This window comes from Alosa alosa, chromosome 10 (assembly GCF_017589495.1).
Source record: "Alosa alosa isolate M-15738 ecotype Scorff River chromosome 10, AALO_Geno_1.1, whole genome shotgun sequence".
Taxonomy (NCBI): Eukaryota; Metazoa; Chordata; class Actinopteri; order Clupeiformes; family Clupeidae; genus Alosa; species Alosa alosa.
This window is the reverse complement of record NC_063198.1, coordinates 7750283-7769121: the sequence shown is the minus strand read 5'-3', so window position 1 is coordinate 7769121 and position 18839 is coordinate 7750283. Positions and strand designations below refer to the sequence as shown.

General features: G+C 39.7%; 3 protein-coding genes across 4 annotated transcripts; 2 read left to right on the top strand and 1 right to left on the bottom strand.

Annotated features, from left to right (window-relative positions):
• The first annotated feature begins 667 nt into the window (after nt 1–667).
• On the top strand, nt 668–6503 carry ywhaba (tyrosine 3-monooxygenase/tryptophan 5-monooxygenase activation protein, beta polypeptide a). The gene is made up of 6 exons (XM_048255562.1): nt 668–819; nt 3070–3370; nt 3561–3684; nt 3947–4110; nt 4358–4453; nt 4684–6503. Exons 2-6 carry the CDS (start codon nt 3077–3079, stop codon nt 4738–4740), a joined length of 735 nt encoding a protein of 244 aa, XP_048111519.1. The 5' UTR covers nt 668–819; nt 3070–3076; the 3' UTR covers nt 4741–6503.
• Nucleotides 6504–7428: 925 nt separating this feature from the next.
• On the bottom strand, nt 7429–14550 carry tomm34 (translocase of outer mitochondrial membrane 34). 2 transcript variants are annotated; one of them, XM_048255560.1, is made up of 8 exons: nt 14486–14550; nt 13174–13314; nt 12872–12971; nt 12532–12684; nt 11721–11884; nt 11172–11319; nt 8962–9088; nt 7429–8204 (listed from the first exon to the last, which is right to left on the bottom strand). In XM_048255560.1, exons 2-8 carry the CDS (start codon nt 13301–13303, stop codon nt 8103–8105), a joined length of 924 nt encoding a protein of 307 aa, XP_048111517.1. In that variant the 5' UTR covers nt 13304–13314; nt 14486–14550; the 3' UTR covers nt 7429–8102. The 2 variants fall into 2 exon arrangements, with proteins under 2 accessions (XP_048111517.1, XP_048111516.1); XM_048255559.1 differs by lacking the exon at nt 14486–14550 and adding an exon at nt 13593–14278.
• Nucleotides 14551–14591: 41 nt separating this feature from the next.
• On the top strand, nt 14592–18362 carry LOC125302410 (cytochrome c oxidase subunit 6C-1). Its single transcript, XM_048255563.1, has 4 exons — nt 14592–14721; nt 15729–15842; nt 16069–16200; nt 18267–18362. Exons 2-3 carry the CDS (start codon nt 15732–15734, stop codon nt 16192–16194), a joined length of 237 nt encoding a protein of 78 aa, XP_048111520.1. The 5' UTR covers nt 14592–14721; nt 15729–15731; the 3' UTR covers nt 16195–16200; nt 18267–18362.
• Nucleotides 18363–18839: the final 477 nt, after the last annotated feature.

Sequence of the window (18839 nt, the reverse complement as noted above, 5' to 3'; positions counted from 1 at the left end):
AAAGTTCTTCAATGAAAAGTTCCCAGATGGATATGCGGAGCAAATCCATCTGGCGGAGTCAGGTTAGATTATTATGGCCATTATTAAAATAATAATAAAAGAGTTTTTGAACTTTAATGTCACTAATGCTGATTATTCAACAATTCATTTGAATTTTAATATTTAAAATACTTTCAAAGCAAAAATCATATATGCGATTAATTTAGATTAATTAATCACGGAGTATGTAATTAATTAGATTAATGTTTTTAATCGTTTAACAGCCCTAGTCAAAATAATCAGTCATTTGCTATAGGCGACTGATGGGCACAAGGGCAAATGATTGCAGGGGCCCAATCTGATCGTCAAAGAGTTAATTCCTCTCAGGCTGAAAACTGCTGACTGATCAAGTGGGCCAGCCCAACTTTGTGTCAGTTTAAGACATGGGTTGGGTGATGGTAGCCTTGATAGGGCTTACAGCAATTGCCTTCTAATGCAACAAGGCCAACAAAGTCGCATTATGAGGTTACGAAATGATTTGAGCTGTCATTTTGTAGCTGTAAGATGCCTCCTGGAAACTGTTACTATGGTGATTGCAGACGTCACCCGTCGATGGTTACCATGATCCACATGACGTCAACCGCCCTGTAAAATGCCTAGGAAACCCCGGATAGAGGTTACCATAGATACTGGCGGGGGGAGGGGTGCGGTTTAGAGGAAGCGGAAGTGTCAGGGAGAGCGGAAGTGGTACTGCCCTGAATATCCCGAGCAACGAAACGGAGGACAGCTTGATACTCCAATCGTTCAGAGAAAAAAAAGGATTAAAAATACATTTTAAATGTGAGTTCCCTTTTAGAGATACGTTAATATCCCAAGCAAATCGATAAGCCTTCCTTTGTGTTCGTAATATTGCAGTGATGGCACCCATCGTTGTCAATGGCGGAAGGTGCCTATTGTGGTTTGGGGCTGGGTACAAGGACTTAGGCCGAGGCGTGTGATGAATAGCGAGCTAGACCTCTGAAATGTGGATGCAGCATGATATTTTGTAGGTTTGCCATGCCATGTATACAGCCTTGACAGAATATCGCAGTGTTACTACAAACACTAAACACATAACCTGTCGCTATGCTACCGCTGCACTCATTTCATCTAGCTGGCCGTCGTGATGGCTAGTGGGTTAACGTTAGCCCGTTAGTTACGCTATCCAGCAAATTTAACCGCAGGTGTTAACGGTATTGCTGGCTAACGGTGCACGGGCCGTTGACACACGAGAACAATAAACTGTCATGAATGGTTTTGCCTTTTTGGTGGCTCGGGATAATACGGTATGCGCGATTAATTTGTTACCGCTATGGTCATCCTCCTATCTGACAGGCAAGCTAAATTCCACAAGGGAATGTGATTGAGAGGGCGTAGCGAGTACGCTACCAGCAGTTGGGAGGCTAATGCAAGCTAGCAATTCGCTAGCCATCGCTTGAAATAAGCTAAGCATATAGCTAGCTAGCGAACCACCGATTTTTGAATGCACTGCAGTGCAGTATTTTGCAGTGTGCATATTGCTATGTTTCTCACTTCAAGCTAGCTAGCAGTTGGTCTTGCGGCATGGATGTAGAAAGGTTAATGTCCACTTTGGTAACGTTAACGGTATATCAATGTCTTGCCTAAGTACAGAGATGGCAAGGTTACCACTAACTGACATTTGTGGCATTTTGTTTGCTAAGGGTTGGTAAGGGCAGGGACTGTTGTCAGGCCGTGTCTCGATGGCTATCAGCACAACCCAATTAAGCGTTAGGGTTGTTACAGCTGGTGTCCAGCCTTCGACTGTAAAGCCCTGTTATGGCGACGGCCACCGTAACATACCGACGTGACGCTATCGGTACGAAATTACCGTATGAAATCATAAGTAATTCCAATGATTACGTTAGACTCTCGTGTACTTCAAATTATGTTGACATCTAAACGCTTAGTAATGTTAGCTGGGTTTTAGACGTTAGCTAGGATAGCTAGCTAATGTTAGCTATTTTTGGTTAATCGGTGCCTTTTATGGGGTTGGCATAAAGTTAGCTCGCAATGTCAAAAACAACATTAACCCGTAAAACATTCTCACCTGGTTGCCGTTTATGTATTAGACAACATGGGTTTGGCAGTGTTTTACTGTAACGTAGTCATCAAGCTATGCTAACACCCTCCCCTGGGCGTTGTCGCAGTGGTGAGAACATCTAGCGTACCGTTATAGCTAGCTAATGTGGTGATTAGCTTGGCAAACACCTATAGAAATAGCCAGCTTTAAGCTACCCATGCTTTGTGGCACATAATGTAAATAGGCCGAATTTTAAATAGTGGACACGGAAAATAAGGATATTAAGCACTAACAAGTCGCCTATTGCCGTTTCACTATGTTGTTGTTAATAGGTCTTTAGTTCGCAACTTTGTTAGCCAACGTCAAAGGTAGCTTGTTGTGATCTGTTGGTCACTACTAGTTTGATGCTATTATTGATTCGTCTCACTTTAAGTGAAATACAGGATTGCCCAGTTTGTGTTGATGCAATTACACAGTATAACATTTAAATACATTCAAATGCATGCAGTTCTACAAATGAAGTATTCTAGGCCAATTCAATCGCTAGTCAGTGATTGATTGATTGATTGATTAATTAATTAATTACATCACCATGATGGTGCTTATTAATGAGGAATATTGTCAAGTCACTTTATTTATATAGCACATTTAAAACAACAACGTTGACCCCAAAGTGCTTCACAGGTAAGGCTATCTTACAAAAAAAGCAAAGGAGGGAGATGGACAAATAAAATGAAATTAAAAAGGGGGGATATAGTAGAGGTGTTAAACTCCTGTTGAATTATATAATACAATTATCATCAATAAATTGAGTTTTCTTTCAAATATCTATCACAAACCAGATCCACTTAACCCTTCTTGTTGACCCATCCCTCAGTGTCCCATAGGAGTCCTGTCTGAACAGTCATCACAATAAATGGCAAAAGGCTTAAACTGTTAGTTGGAATAGACGTAATGAGTAGGAGGGTTGCATAGATTTATTGACACCCCTACCTTCAATCCTCTGGTAGATTCGACATGGACAAGAGCGACCTGGTACAGAAGGCAAAGTTGGCCGAGCAGGCCGAACGCTATGACGACATGGCGGCGGCAATGAAGGCCGTGACGGAGCAGGGTCACGAGCTGTCCAACGAGGAGCGCAACCTCCTGTCGGTGGCCTACAAGAACGTGGTCGGTGCTCGCCGCTCCTCCTGGCGCGTCATCTCCAGCATTGAGCAGAAGACAGAGGGCAACGAGAAGAAGCAGCAAATGGCCCGCGAGTACCGTGAGAAGATCGAGGCAGAGCTGCAAGACATCTGCAACGATGTGCTGGTGAGCAAAGGCTTGACTGAACTTGTCTCATTGAACTGATTGAGTGTGCTGTTTGAATCCACTCATTACTGTAGTGACTAATTATTTTCTTTGCCATTATTGAAAAGAAATGTGCACCAATTTAATTGGTAGAATTTTGCACAACATGAACAGACCCTCCTGACTACTCTTGTTGTGTTTTTAAACACAGGGGCTTCTTGACAGTTACCTCATTGCCAACGCTAGCCAGGCAGAAAGCAAAGTCTTCTACCTGAAAATGAAGGGCGATTACTACAGATATCTGTCTGAAGTGGCATCTGGAGACTCAAAGAAGAGTAAGTAGATTGAAATCTCCTGGGGAAGGGCCGAAAAGGGCTTGTCGTTTTATCACAAATCCTGACATGTCTGCATTTGGCACAGGTTAATTAAATTAATTGCAACAGAGAATCCACAGCATTTTCCATCACATAGCCTAATACCCGCTCATTTTTGAGTGTAGCCCAAGTAATTTCCATTTGATGCGAGTGGCTGTAAATTGTCTGCCATGGTCCCCCCACCCCCCGCCTGAAACAAACATTTCTTCTTTTTTCGCCACAGCTACAGTGGAGAACTCCCAGCAGGCCTACCAGGAAGCTTTTGAGATCAGCAAGAAGGAGATGCAGCCAACACACCCCATCAGGCTGGGTTTAGCTCTCAACTTCTCCGTTTTCTACTATGAAATCCTCAACTCCCCAGAGCAGGCTTGCAGTTTGGCAAAGACGGTGAGCGCCAAACACAAAGCCCTCATTAGTCTGCCTGAGAGCTGCAGACACTCTGCTCCCAATGTATTAGATGTAGCATGTCTATAGTATACAAGAACTGGGTGCTCAACTATGCACTGAATGAGTTGTATTGTGTTACGTTGTTTGTTTCTATGGATTGACTTGTGCAGCACTGACATCAGTAATGCAGTCATTAAAATGGATCTGGGTGGCTGTGCCTCATTTTGCCCATGCTTGATTTCTGTAGGCTTTTGATGAGGCGATTGCTGAGCTTGATACTTTGAATGAGGACTCCTACAAAGACAGCACTCTGATCATGCAGCTACTAAGGGACAACCTCACTGTAAGTATTGTACTTTCTAATGTTTTTTTTTTTGGTCAGCTGTACAGACAAGAAAGAACCAGTTTTTCTCTTGCATGACACTTCACTGAATGTTTTTGTGTGTGTATATGTGTGTGTGTGTGTGTGTATATATATATATATATATATATATATATATATATATATATATATATGGAATCTTTGAAAGGAGTATCTAATTCTCGGTTTCATCCTGCAACTTCTCCCTGCAGCTGTGGACATCGGAAAACCAGGGTGACGAGGGGGATGCTGGCGAAGGGGAGAACTAAAAGGCGTTGCACTTCACTGTTAATCCACCCACACTCTATCTTACACATATACAGCCCATACACCCCTGCTCCATCTGCCCCTCCATCCCTTTCTGTATGACGAGCAGCATGAATTGTACCTGACCTACCAGTGGTGCCCTTCTCAGAGAAGTTTCCAAGGTGACAGGGTGACGTTCAGTTGTTGGCAAGCCAAGTCTTGTGTGTGAAGAAAAAGAAAATAATAATTTTTCCAGTTGAGTAGTGAGGCCATTTTTGTCCCCACCTTCTCCCTCATAACATTTTTTTTTTTTTTTTTTTAAAAGGTATATGTTCTTTCACCTTGCAAGTTATGCATTCTAGTACCTCCTTTTGCTTTCCTAGTGTACTGGCATTTGCTGGTTTTATTCAAAGGTTATTAAACTGTCAGTTTAATTTAACAAACACTGTGACGCTTAGTTTTTCTCTACATTTTATGAATAAATTGTGATTGCTAAAATTCAGGACTGTATGGATTGAGTAGCAGTACAATTCTGCTGTGGCCTCATACAGAATGGTAGAACAGGCTGTATTGTGACACTGACTAACATGCATTTTGCTGTGTAATGTACACAATTTTATTTTGCATATGAAACAAAAGAGAAAAGGGACCCTAGGTTTTGCCATTCCACATCTGTTAAGTCGAAAGAAGAGACATTCCATGAGAATGTTACATCGAAGACTAGACCTTTTTTGAACAAACTGGACCATTCTCCTAATGTGCTGTTCATGAACAGTTAACATAAAGGTGCTGTTTGACATCAGTACGATGATCCCTGTTTGTTCTTAAATGTTAACTTTCCCCCCTTTTCCTTGCATTACGCAGACTCACATTTCAGTAAAACAAAATATTAAGACTGTAAAATTGTAAACAATTTTAGAAGTAAATATAAATTTGTCTTAAAATGTAATGTTGTAAAACTTGCTTGCAAAGAAACACCTTAAAGCCGTTACGTTAATTTTTTTCTAGATTTTTTTTTTTTTTTCCTTCCTTCGTACAAGCTTGTCCTGCGGGCCTTAAATTGACAGTCCACACTGATCAATCGAGATGTTTCAAGTTTCCTTCTCTAAATGATAACAGATGATAGGAGGGATGAGGGTAGATGGACAAAGGCCCGTAAGAGCCTGGAAATGGTTTGAGCATGGAGGGCTGTTGTGTCTATGTGGGAGTTGATGGCTTGATGTCTACCATAAGTGGTCCATCTTGTAGAGGGCTTTGAGAAAGGTTTTGGTTAGTCAGGATGAGTAGACTTTTTCAGACAGATATGAAGGACGTAACTGATTTCACTCAGTGTCACAATACCTTGTCATCACCATAACATTCCACTTAGGTGTAGAATTCATCTGTCTCAGACCGTCTTGCTGAAGACAATGTTTCATGCACTGAAGAAAAATCTCCCCCTTAGCTGAACAAATGGCAGTTACTCTACGCTTGATAAAAATGCAGTAGTGAATGTGGAACCGAGCCTGTCTGTATATCTGGTATCTCAAATTGCTTTGTTTTTACTGACCAGTATTCTGCCTAAAGTTTGCTTCTGTGACGGTTTTATTGCTTAGCGCGCACGTGGTTGTGAAAATTTAGAATAGCTTAAAAAATTACAAAATGACAAAAAAAAGAAACCTGGTTATTGACGTAATACTAGATTTGTGTATGTCTTTTAAAACAGTTCTAGTTTCACCTTACATGTTATAATCAGGAAAGTGTAAAAGACAATTTAAAGTGAAATAAAAGTTTTATCAGTTCCAAATTTCCCTGTTTTATTTTTGAAATCAAAGTGTGGCTTTTATTGCATGTGTTCTTATACATTGAACTGTAATCTAAGGCACACATACCTTTTGACTGATAAAAGTAGGCTTAGTGCATAGTGCTATAGCCTTGTAATGCATAATAATGTGATCATGAAGGATTTTCAAAACTTAGGCCAGTTGAAAACAGTTACCACATAAAATGCATTGCATGCATATATGAAACTTCTATTACCATTTCAGTTGCTTTTCTATGTATTAGAATGTTCATCCTTTAATTGGACATTGTAGTAAATAACTATAAATTCTGTGACACTAAATTTAACATGTAAAAGGAAAATGTTAAGGAACAGTCAAGATAAATATGTGCTCTCCGTAAGCATTTTATCATGAATTTTGTTTTAATTGGACAGTAACACCAAAGTGGGTCAGTGTTTAACTTTCTCACAAAGAGCCACAACTCATTCTTCAGTTGTAGAGATAATACACATTCTATTAAGTTTCAACATGAAACTGAATCAAGCCTCACAAGTGTGAATATATAGTTCTATAATGACTTCACTTGGATATGCAGCATGTTCAATAATGTAAACGAGAAAGTTAAATATGTCTTGCTTCCAGCAAGTGAGACCTGAGTGATGAACATTTTAAGGTTGTCGGCGAATGCAACAATGCCCTACAGTTAACTCTGAGCTATTACAAAAGGTAAGCTTAATTTGAGAAGCCCTAAACGCAATTATTACCAGCTAACTAAAGCTTTTCTTAAAACCCTATACGATGTCTCTTGCACATTTCTGGAAGACTTCCACAATGTACGAGTACTCTTCCTGCCTGCAATGTTCTGTGCAGAAGTAAATTAATCAGCAGGTGGATAGGTCTCTGGAAGTTTCTTAATCAGTTAACACAGCTTAAGACAGAGTACTGACATTTTAGTTGCTGAATACAGACACCAGACATCATTTTTAATTCGGCAAGTAGTCATTACAAAAACATTATCGATAACACACCAATATTGATATGCTAACAACTGACCTCATCATGCCTCGTATGAATAAAACAAATGTTGCATGAAGTATGCTGAACAACCTATGATTGTTATGGTGTAAGCCTACATGAAGATATGACGGTATTACTTTGTGTTCATGTCCAGGTGATTGTTAATGACTGATTCCAAAAGGCCTAACCTTAATCTATGTCCGTTACCATGATTAACTATACTACATGTAGCTGTATCTGCATTCTGCATTTGAGACAGCACCAGTGGATCTACAAAGGAAAACATTATGTAGGTAATATTTGTAGTCTTTACCCAACAAAAAGAAAACATTTCCGGAGTAATGCGGATTCAACACCTTCAAACATTTACATAAACATTTAAAATATCTATTCACCACATTTAGTTCCTATGTCATGCACAACTTGAAAGCAGAGGAGAAATCAACTGACACTGGGCACATTTGTGAGGAAAAGTGCATAATGAAAAGTTTGAAGTTAGATAAATATGAGGAGAAATCAAGCTTAGGCTGTCTTGTAGGCACTTGGAACATGAACAGCGGGTCGGAGTAGGGTCCCTTGTTGTTTCTTTGGGCCTTTACACCACATCACTTAGTATTCTGCACATCAAGCAATAATTTCTGAGCAGCGGTGTTCTGTGGTTCAATTTTAAGCAAGATGTTAAGATCCTCAATGCATGCTTTGTTCTCCTGAAAAGACAGAGACATGTTCCAAAATATATGAGCAAATCGGTAGAATTGTGAATATTAACAGGTATACACAGATCCTCAATATGCTATGACTAAGGGAACTTATTTTGGAATTATAGTATTATACCATTCACAGGAGAAATTGTACATAGGCCTAACGTAATTTGAAATAGAGCACAGTGGTTTGTTCCAAATCACAAATCAGGCTACAGTTAGCTGAATCACTCGAATTCCTCATTGGACTTAACCTTATCTGTTTTGCTTGTGCATCCATAATTTTGTACAAACTATGTACTGAAATGTTTGGTTGTTTAAATGAACATTATTAGGTTTACATGAAACAGAAGTGCACCAACACAGCGACTACTAAACTGTGTACATCTAATAAGGTGAGGGTATTTAAGGCATGCGTAAAAGAAATGCAAAAACCTTGCAACACCACCAACAACACAGGTGGCAATGACACTGATAAAAGCTTGAAAATATGCTTTTTATGATATAGCCATAGTTGCTATGTTGTTTTTTGTTATTATTTACTTTTTCACAGATGTTCACTGGTCAGACATGTGTTCCAACCCAAACCACAGAACAAAAGTGTTCAGTCTGGGTGGCTGGTGGAAACGACAGGGGTGTTTATCGGTCCTTCAGCAAACACCATCGAAATGACTTTGAAGATAATACCAAAACGAATTACCTATAAAGGCATACCTCAACAACTAGCATTGGTTTCCATTACTTCAAAAAGACGGAATCTCACCTTCAGCTCCTTGTTTGCCTGTGCACGTCTGTATAGGGCTTTAATATTGGCTGCATCCAGTCCCAAAGCCTCCGAGCAATCTTTTACTGCTTCTTTGTACTTCTTCAAGGCATTGTAACACAGCGCCCTGGATTAAAGAGACACAACAGCATTCTCCTCAAGTTAATCGGCTTCATGCAGAACTTTTCAGCATTAACTGTGAGCAACTGGTAGGGGACGTTTTACAAAAGATTAAATCCATAGGTGCAAGCTTTGGAGCTTCTTGGCTCATCTCTTAAGCTAACAAGGCGTGAGCTCTGTGCCGTTTAATATCAGAAACTGGGATGAACAATCCACAGAACATTTAGGCCATATTGCCTATGGTTAGCATTCACACTCATTGGACAGCTTACAGCAAAGAACGCTTGGGTTTACAAACTCATTCCATTTTTATGTGTGGGTACCATCGGCTGCAAATGCAATCTGTTCCTTTGGAACAGTACAGTATGGGTCAACTCCAAGGGCATTCACTCTACTGATAGAAAGTGTTCAATGCACAGATGTTTGTACCATTAACCCCACACTGTTAAAATCTTCCCTAGTGCAAAGCTGCACACATACACAGCAATATAAATGAAACTAAGTGCAGGTGGATGTATGTTTGGTTGGTTGCAGTCTTTGTAGGGGTGGCCCAAGGCAGGCTTTCAAAAGTTCCATAGGAGAGTGGGTGGGGGAAAAGGAGATATAAGGACAAATATACACCAGTTGCAAGTAAATTTTGGCAAGTATATTTAAACTGCTACAACAAAAGTCACGGATATTCCATGACTTTGCCCCAAAAATGATAAAATTCCCTGACATACCATGTCTGGAATAGACTTTCCAAAATTCCATGATATTCCAGAAATTCCACGACCCATGGAACCCCTGCATATTGTGTCAGTTTGTGTGTATACCTATGTGTATGTGTGCATGAGTGGGTGTGTCTGCAACAACAAACAAAGTATACTTTGACAACTCCCAAATATTCACCTGTATCCGCATTCCACTCCATTCCGTATCAAGTACACCTCTACCATTATGCGGTAGCCATTATCACTGTGCTGCACATCTAGATATTTACAGTGTGTGTGTGTGTGTGTGTGTGTGTGCACGCATATACCAGTGTGAGTGAGTGTGTTGGCTATCCATCAGTTGTGTTCCATATAAGCCATGCGGGGGGTGGGGGGCATAAAATAAGTTAACTCTCTCTTTCATTTTGAAACTTGTCTTGAAACAGGCAAGGGTGAAATAAATAGGCAGAAAACTATTACCCGAGTAGGCTATAGCTAAATTCTGATAGCAGATAACCTAAATTTACTGAGTTTTTTTATAGTGAGCTAACACACACACACACACACACACACACACACACAGCGCAGCCTGAACAGCCCTGGTTCCGGCTCATTTACATTTTTTCCTGTGTATGCACATGTCTTTATGTGTGTATGTCTATGCGTGCATGTGTGTAACTGTCATTTACAACTTGACATTTGGCAATCCACCATATTCTTGATTTGCGGTTTATATATTTTATCAACTTTCTTTAGTGAACAGTAGTGTTGAAATGGCAAGATGCTGGGTTGTATACAGTACAGTATACAGAGCACTGGGTTGTATACAGTAATTTCCCATGTATTAGCCACATTGTGTATAAATCCCAGCACAGTGTTTACTGTATTGCAAATAAAAAAAATTGTGTATTAAGCTCAGTGCCCAATAGCCCAAAACAGATCATGCTTTAATTTAATCATGCTTTAATCTTTAGATTAAAGAAAATAAATGCATTCCTATGTATAGCATCCCCCTGTGTATTAACCTCATAGCTGAAGAAATGTAGCAAAATCAATGTATAAACTTTGGTTAATAGGTGGGATATTACGGTATGTTTTGTTTCTCCACATCCATATTGCGCTAACAGCAGAATGTAGCCTATGTCCTAGCTGACGGTGGGCAGTCGTTGTATCCTGCATGTTGTAGTAGTGAAACTTTTTTTCCGCTCAGACAGGCAACACCAAGCAACACAAAAGGACTTAACAGACAGTCGGCATCGCAGCGTGTGCATTCGCCTTTGAAAGCTTTGTACAACATTAAATACCTCACATATCACTGGAATGTCTACCAATGAAGGAAAAACAAAACAAAAAAGACACAAAAAATTATGTTCAACCAGTCTTAATTGTGCTGCATACCTGTTAGTGTAAGTTGTGACTTCTGTGGGGTCTTGTTTGAGACTCTGGGTGTACTTCTCCACCGCCTTCTTATGTTCTCCTTTCTTCACCAGTGCATTACCCTCCTCTTTTAAAGTCCTGGCTTTTTTCATCGATGCATCACTCACAACTGAAATTTGAGATGAAAATGTACACTCTCACAAAGTTTAAAGGCAATAGATAATACAAATGAGGCTTCCACACACTTTAAATGTCTCAGAATGCAACTGAGGCTTTTTGTATGAGATAGCTTGTAGCAGGTCATACACATTATCTGCTCCTAATTTATTGTGTCAGTATTGTACATTTTCTTAAGACTTGGCATGACCCTAACATTACTACCTCTCCAGCACACATTGGTTACATAATAACATCACCTAGGCAAAAATGAAAGTGAAACCACTGTTTTCATCTGGGAAAAGGAAACTAATACACACACACACACACACACACACACACACACACACACACACACACACACACACACACAACATGAGACATGACATCATCTTGACGAAGGGCAATGAATACCTGGCTTGGCTTTTTCTTTGACACCATTTTGCTGTGCATTTGGGGCTGGGGCTGAGGCTGTCGACTGTAAAAGCTTTTCTTTAACTGCAATCGGCACAGTCGGGATAGGAGGAAGCTTCTCTCGCCATGATGGACCATCCATTTCGGTCAGAACCTTTGTCATTCTGTCGAACACCACATTTTTCGATCAGCATTAAAAATGGACTTAATACAACTATAAAGGTTCTGTAATAACATATTTTTGTAAGGCATGCCCTCAAAACAATTCAGCTACTGTAACACCCCCAATTATCACCACTTTTGTTCAGAAATTCTAAAACAACAATGTTTTTTAACACTTCAAAATAACATTTGCTAAATGAACCTTACATTTTTCAGTAGCCATAGGTGTGTAGATTTGAACAAAATCTGGTTTGGTTCTTAACGGGAGCATTGACTGCCTGAAATATCCGATTTTGTTTACTACGCTCGGAGTTATAGTTCTGGCCTAATGGGTCGCCTATTTACGCCGTTTCAACGGCACATGAACGGTTAGACCGAGAATTCTCGTCATGAAATTAAAATTCCACTGGAGCTCCAAGCGGTTGTGTACACGCAGCCTTACAACACTGTTTACAGCTCTTCGAGTCACGGTAAAATGTAAGTTTTGGTACATAGCTAATTTAGATACACCTATGGTGTGGGTGGTTGCGTTTCTTTAGGAGTCCGCCGTCTTGGTTTGTATAGAAATGTATATCAAGTGACACATACACGCAAGACGGCGGAAATACGGGACCGACGGTAATAGGGGGAGTTCCGATACCACTTTTACCTGTTTGTTCCATCATGGGCTGATGGGACATTACAGTCTATCTGTAAGACTGTTTTGTAGTCCACATAAGCCAGTCTGTATCTTTCCAGGGCTTCATAGGCTGCAGCTCGACGCAACAGAGACTTCATACCAAAGGGAACCAAGTCAAGAGATCTGTTGAAGATCAGTGGTCATATAAAATGTATTTCAACAAGCATAATAACCAGAGCAAAGTGTCATGTCTTCTTCAAATCAGTCTTACATTTACAACAGTGTACAAATAGATCATAGTATTATGTACATGCAGTATGTCAAATTTTAATATGAACAGGCACATGCAAATTCCAACTTGGGGACTTACACAGTGCAATCCTTCACACACTGTTCACAGTTACCATCCTTCAAGTAACTGGCTGCTCGGTTTGAATACAGGATGCTAAGATCCTGTTGGTTAGTGCCACCTGTAAAGTTTAATTGGAAAGTTCAATATAGCATTAGTGATAACTAGTTTATGCTATTAAGCTGAATAAGCTATTTATGAAAGACTTCATATTCAAAGCATGTCCAAAGTGCAGCATGCAAGGGTACATGTGAAGTTATGTTACATAGACTGTGTGTAAATTAGTGATCTAAAAAGCACTGTAATTGTTACTTAAACCTCACCGGCTTTCTCCAATAGCTGAATAGCTTGAGTGTAAAAGGATGCAGCATCTCCGTACTGGCCATTTTTAAAACATTCGTTGCCCGTCTGCTTCACTTCAGACCATGACTGTGAACGCCGCTTAGAAGGCATGCCTGCCCAGTCTGACATAGATTAGATGATGTTACAACACTCAATCCACAACAAACCATTTATCGCTAACATTAGCATACCCAGACACGTATGTTACAAAGTGGCCAGTGTGCCTAGCTTGCTGGCTAACACAAAGGGTTCAAACAAATATTATAGAATGGATATAATGTTAAATAGGTCCGATGGTAGCTGGCAGTAACGTAAGCTAACAGAGCTTTGGAAGGCAACACTAGCCAGCTACGTGAACTAACTCTAAACAATTCACATAGGTTTGGCTATGTACACGCACCTTTAATATTTGCTGGTCGCGCAGATTGTCAATGTAAGGTTATGTTGTGAGAAAAGGTAGCTTGTCAACGTCTTTCAAGTCCCGTCAATGATCCGCTAGCTTGCTAACGTGACAGTATGTGCTAGCTTTCACTACCTCACTGTACTTAAATTTCTGTGACGATACTAGCAGGCTAAATACCGCGGTAATAGGCCCTCTTCGCCCAATGACATTAGCGAATGTTAATTTCACTGCTAAATTGGAAAGATTACATAAACACTGCGGAGAAAATATATCTTGAAAGGATGTAAAGAAGAAATGCCCCAAACAAGCGCGTGGTGGTTCACAAACCAAGCTGATACTCTCGCCGGTTATGCCCCTTGGCTCCAGGAGGTGTTAAGTTTCAGTTTCAACTCTTTTTAGTGAGGAGAGCAGAGCAGCAAGTCCCGTTGCTATTTGAAGTAACTTGTAGCTAATGTTACTAGAAAGTTCGGCAACGTACGTAGTCTTTCCAAATGCAAGAAATAGAGGATCTTACTTAACTCTAACGCGAGCATAGCCCCTGTCCTTACCGGTGCAACTGGCATAGGCATTTTATCATCACACACTGTTTTTAGTGTTTGGGAAGCATGTGGAAACATTGTATCCAAGCTTGAAACTGTCTTTCATCTCGAGAAGAAATGGACACGTAAACTCCGTATAGTTATTTTATGCAAATAATTTAGGAATCTAAAATATGTACAATATTATACTATGGTTAAAGCAGTTTCACATAGTTTCTAATGCAAATTAAGCATTTTTTTACATTAGACAAATATATCAACACGCACGTGGTCGTCACAGCATTACATTTTACATATCATAAACAGTGCTTCAACCAAAATACGTTTGTGTGTGTGTGCGGTCATTTCTACCAGGTCGGTTCACGCAGAGACGTTGGTATTGGTTCGCGTCACTGCTGCCAATTGGCTGACTGTCTAAAAGTCATATGGTTTTCCACAACGATTTTCGTGTGTCCTGTTTCTTTTACTGTCTATGGTCCTGTCCTGAGTTGCCCCGTTTGTCGCTCTGATTGTCCCTTATAAGCTCACGTAGACTTGGACAGACTATCAACTCCGTGTACTCTCCGCTATCAGTGAAGGTCGTAAGTGTAAGTGGATGATATGTTCATAATGAAGATTGTTGGGTGTATATGTATGTTGTTATATGTAGTGTAATTTATTTTATTATCATGACTTTGCGTATTATGTATTAACAGAAACACTCGTTTGGTTGTTTTGCGTTGTTTTAACTGCTAACGATAGCCTACGTGCAAACAGTAACGTTACCTTCTAGATCTAGCCTAGTTAGCCATCCTTGATGTCATCCAATCCAATAGCTAACGTTAGCTAGCTAAGTATCGAATGCTTTGAATGTTATCCTATAGACGAGGGTGTTTTTTTTAACGGAATCATGAGTCTATCCAATCTATTGGCCCTATTCGGACGTTACCAGGTCGCGAATTTAATTCAGATGATATGTTCTCAAACTTACACGTTTTATCCGACGTAGTGCTAGCCAGCTAACAGAAGTTAATGTTACTCTTACGTTCATGTTAGTTTTAAAATATCAAACTAACGTGAGGTTACTAAAGAACTGACATATCATTCAGTTATGTTGATATGGCTTACTTATCAATATTGTCTTTTATTTAAGGAATTTTATTCGCCAACCACCACGTCAAAGTAGGCTCTTTTCTGCAGTTGATGCTAGTTTACTGTGGGTGTCTGACTAGCTGATAGCTCGCTAGTGATGGCTATGCCTTTCAACCAGCTAGAGGCCAATGTGAAACACCAAGATAATGTCAACCGGTCCTTAGCTGGCTGATTATGTTTCCTCAAAAGTTATTTAAATCAGAGCAACTTTGTATGTATGCTAATATAATATAAGTATTAACGTTTGATAGAATGTCTTTATTGAACAACATTTCTCACGTTTGACATGAAATACCTAGGTAACGTTAACGTTATGTGGTGTTCCAATTCCGACACATTTTCTGTTTTGTGACCGACATGGATATAAATGTAGTTATTTTAATGTTAGCTAGTTACTGAACAATTGTAGAATATGTATTAGTTTTTATTCAGTTCCTATCTTTTTTCACGTTTTCCCTTGTAGGTAATGACGATGTCGCTGCCAAAGCCAGTCATGCGAGGGCTCCTCTCTAAGCGATTGAGGTTTCACTTGCCCATCGCTTTCACTCTGTCGGTGGTTGCAGCAGCAGTGTTCAAGGTCAGTGTTTTTTTTTATTTTTTATGAGGAGGTTATTACATGAAATAATCTCACAAATGTAAAAGCATAATTCTTGAATTTCCCCATGGGGATCAATAAAGTATCTATCTATCTATAAATCATGAACACCACTATTATCATGACTCGTACAACACAACAACAACAAAAAAAACTGCCTACAACATTCAGAAATGTTTAAGTGATGGTCTGTTTTTGTCTCCTTTAGTACACCGTCACAGAGCCAAGAAAACAGGCATATGCTGATTTCTACAAACAGTACGATGCCATGAAGGAGTTCAATGCCATGAAGGAAGCTGGCATATTTGAAAGTGTCCGACCATCTGGGGAATAAACTTCTGTGAGTTTCTTATTCATTGTTAATATGGGCTGCTTAGATTAGATGGTTTTTATTTAATGTTTTGAACCCAATTTGGACTCTCCTCCGTAGTGTCATTACTTGTTACCCTTCAATAAGAAGCTGTGATGCAACACCAGAGCTAGTGAGTGGAGCTGAGCGGTGCGAATATCCCGCTCCTCGCTCAGGTGGCTGTTCACTCAGCCGCTCCTCCGCTCAAATTCACGTCAGGCCGCTCCGCTCAATTTCGCTCTCCGCTCCACTTCAAAATCCTCCCGCTCCCGTGAAATCGCTACACGTTCGCTCCAATTTAAAAGAGGGAGAAATAATCTACAAGCCGAATTGTCACCTTAGAAAACTTGAATCCCAAAGAACTAAGAGCAACGGCAATGTCACTCATAGAACATGTATTGGCAAGATGGCCTAATGCAACACCAACAGTGCAACAACGAACAAGCTTGGCAACGTCAATACACATAAGCCTAAAACTAAAGGGATCAGTGGGATTAATTGCCTAAATAATACAGTTTTAGCGTCCAAGTTTTACTTCAACCTTACTTAAAGCATAGGCTATTATTCAAATTGCTCACGTTTTTCTTTGCTCTCCATAGCACACATGTTTCCGCGAAATGTGTCTTAAATTCCAAAATAAATCTCACTGGAAGAGTGTCACCACATAGTTCTTGCTCTACATTGGTAGTATCTTGTTTTGTAGGAATAGTACGCTTGTAAGCCCTATGACTTTCAGTTTCCTTTCTAAAATATTTAGTGACTTCATCCCCAATGAACTTACTGTAACGCGGCATGCTGGACTATGTGCTACGGACTCTGGTACAATGCATTCTGGGTGAATTTGAAAAGAACTCTGGGGGTTGTTTGTGCGTGTTAATGCCTTTATTTACTGTTTTTATGTCCGTGTTTTAGTGTAGCGTGATGATCTTTTAGGTCTTCCTCCTGTGTGATCCTTTTTGTGTGGGGGGGCTGCATCCACCCCTGTGTGTGTGTTTTGAGGTGCCTAGTGTGTGCTGTTATTGTGTTATCTGTGATCCTGCCCCTGTTTCTGAATGCTAGCCAATGCAAGCAGCTACCAAACCAAGCTCTGGCTAAGTCCAATCCGTGACTACTATGGTTAACATCTTAGTTGCGTTTCTAAACAATCTTGGATTCATTATGAAGACGTGAATCCTGGCGAATTTCATCCGCTCCGCTCCTCGCTCACGCTCCGCTCTGTGCAACACTAACAAAAGGTTGCTTAAATGCATGCATCCTATGCAGGTTGTTTTTACCTCAATTTAACGCCTTCAAAGTAATTTCGATGGTAAACTAACTTGCAGTAGAGAGAATGGTGCACCTTCCCAGCAGTACCTTACCATGTACAGGGAACCAGCCTTGCAACTTGGCTATTCCCCAACCCAGAGAATCACAAATTGCTTTATGGCAATTGTGCAATAGCCTACTATGTATATGAAATGGTGTAATATTGCCTTGCCAGTTGACATGGCGCTTCAGAGATTATCTTTGCTGGTTTGTAAATAAATCTACATGTACCTTGTCCACGAGGAAGGGTGCAATCCATGAGCGGTGTTTTAGACAGGTTGTATGAATTACAAATACTCCGCAACGATACAGAGAGCCAGTAGCAAAAAAACCTGTAACTGCATTGGATACCTGGATGGAGGAGATGGCTTTAAAAGGTGTGCGTGTCTTTGGACCTTCTGCCCACCAGACATATGTTTGCATGCAAATGGAGCTTTTCCTAACCCTAGGCCCTACTGATAAGTCATGTGCTGTGTTATCACTTGAGTTTTGTCAGCGCTATATTAATGGGTTGCAGTATGTGACAATTTTTATATATGTGTGTGATGTATGTGTGTGTTTTATTTATTTATATATATATATATATATATATATATATATATATATATATATATATATATATATATATATATATATATATATATATATATATATATAAAAATATGTGTGTGTTTGTATGGGTGTTAGTGTATAGGTTTAGCCTTGTGTGTTTTCATGCTGTGTGATTGTAATATTCTGTCTACTCTTTTCAGGTGATGTCCCACTGTCCATTCCCAATTTTTCTTCCTGTCGGCCTAGAACATTTTGTGTGTTGGTATGAATAAAACAAAACATGCTCTACTACTGTACAGTAGTGCATTGTGTGTTTTTTTTTTTTTTTGAGAATGTTGTGTGTAATGGTTATTTCAGATTGGTTCTAGACTAATAGTGTAAAAAGAAATCATTTATCTTGTAAAATTACATACCTGTAAGAAGCCAGTTTGTATTCTGTCTTCAACTCAAGAACCTTTTTGGACAAGAATTAAAAAAAAAAGATCTCTTAATGAGACTACTCCCAACATGTTCTGTACTTAAATCGTAAATTAAGTCCTTCCTTTTCTGGCAATTGTCCAATGAAACTAAAATGAATGTTTCTTTGAACTTTACTTTCAATGTTTTGAGTAAACGTGCCTGCCAAATAGTCTAAATAGATGTAAATACATACTTTACACTAAGTAGGTTTATGCTTTTTCTGAACCCACAATTTTAAAGCCTTTATAATTACTGTTGGCAGTGTAACCAGTGAATTGTAAAGGTGCAAAATGAGCAGATGACTGAAATTTGAA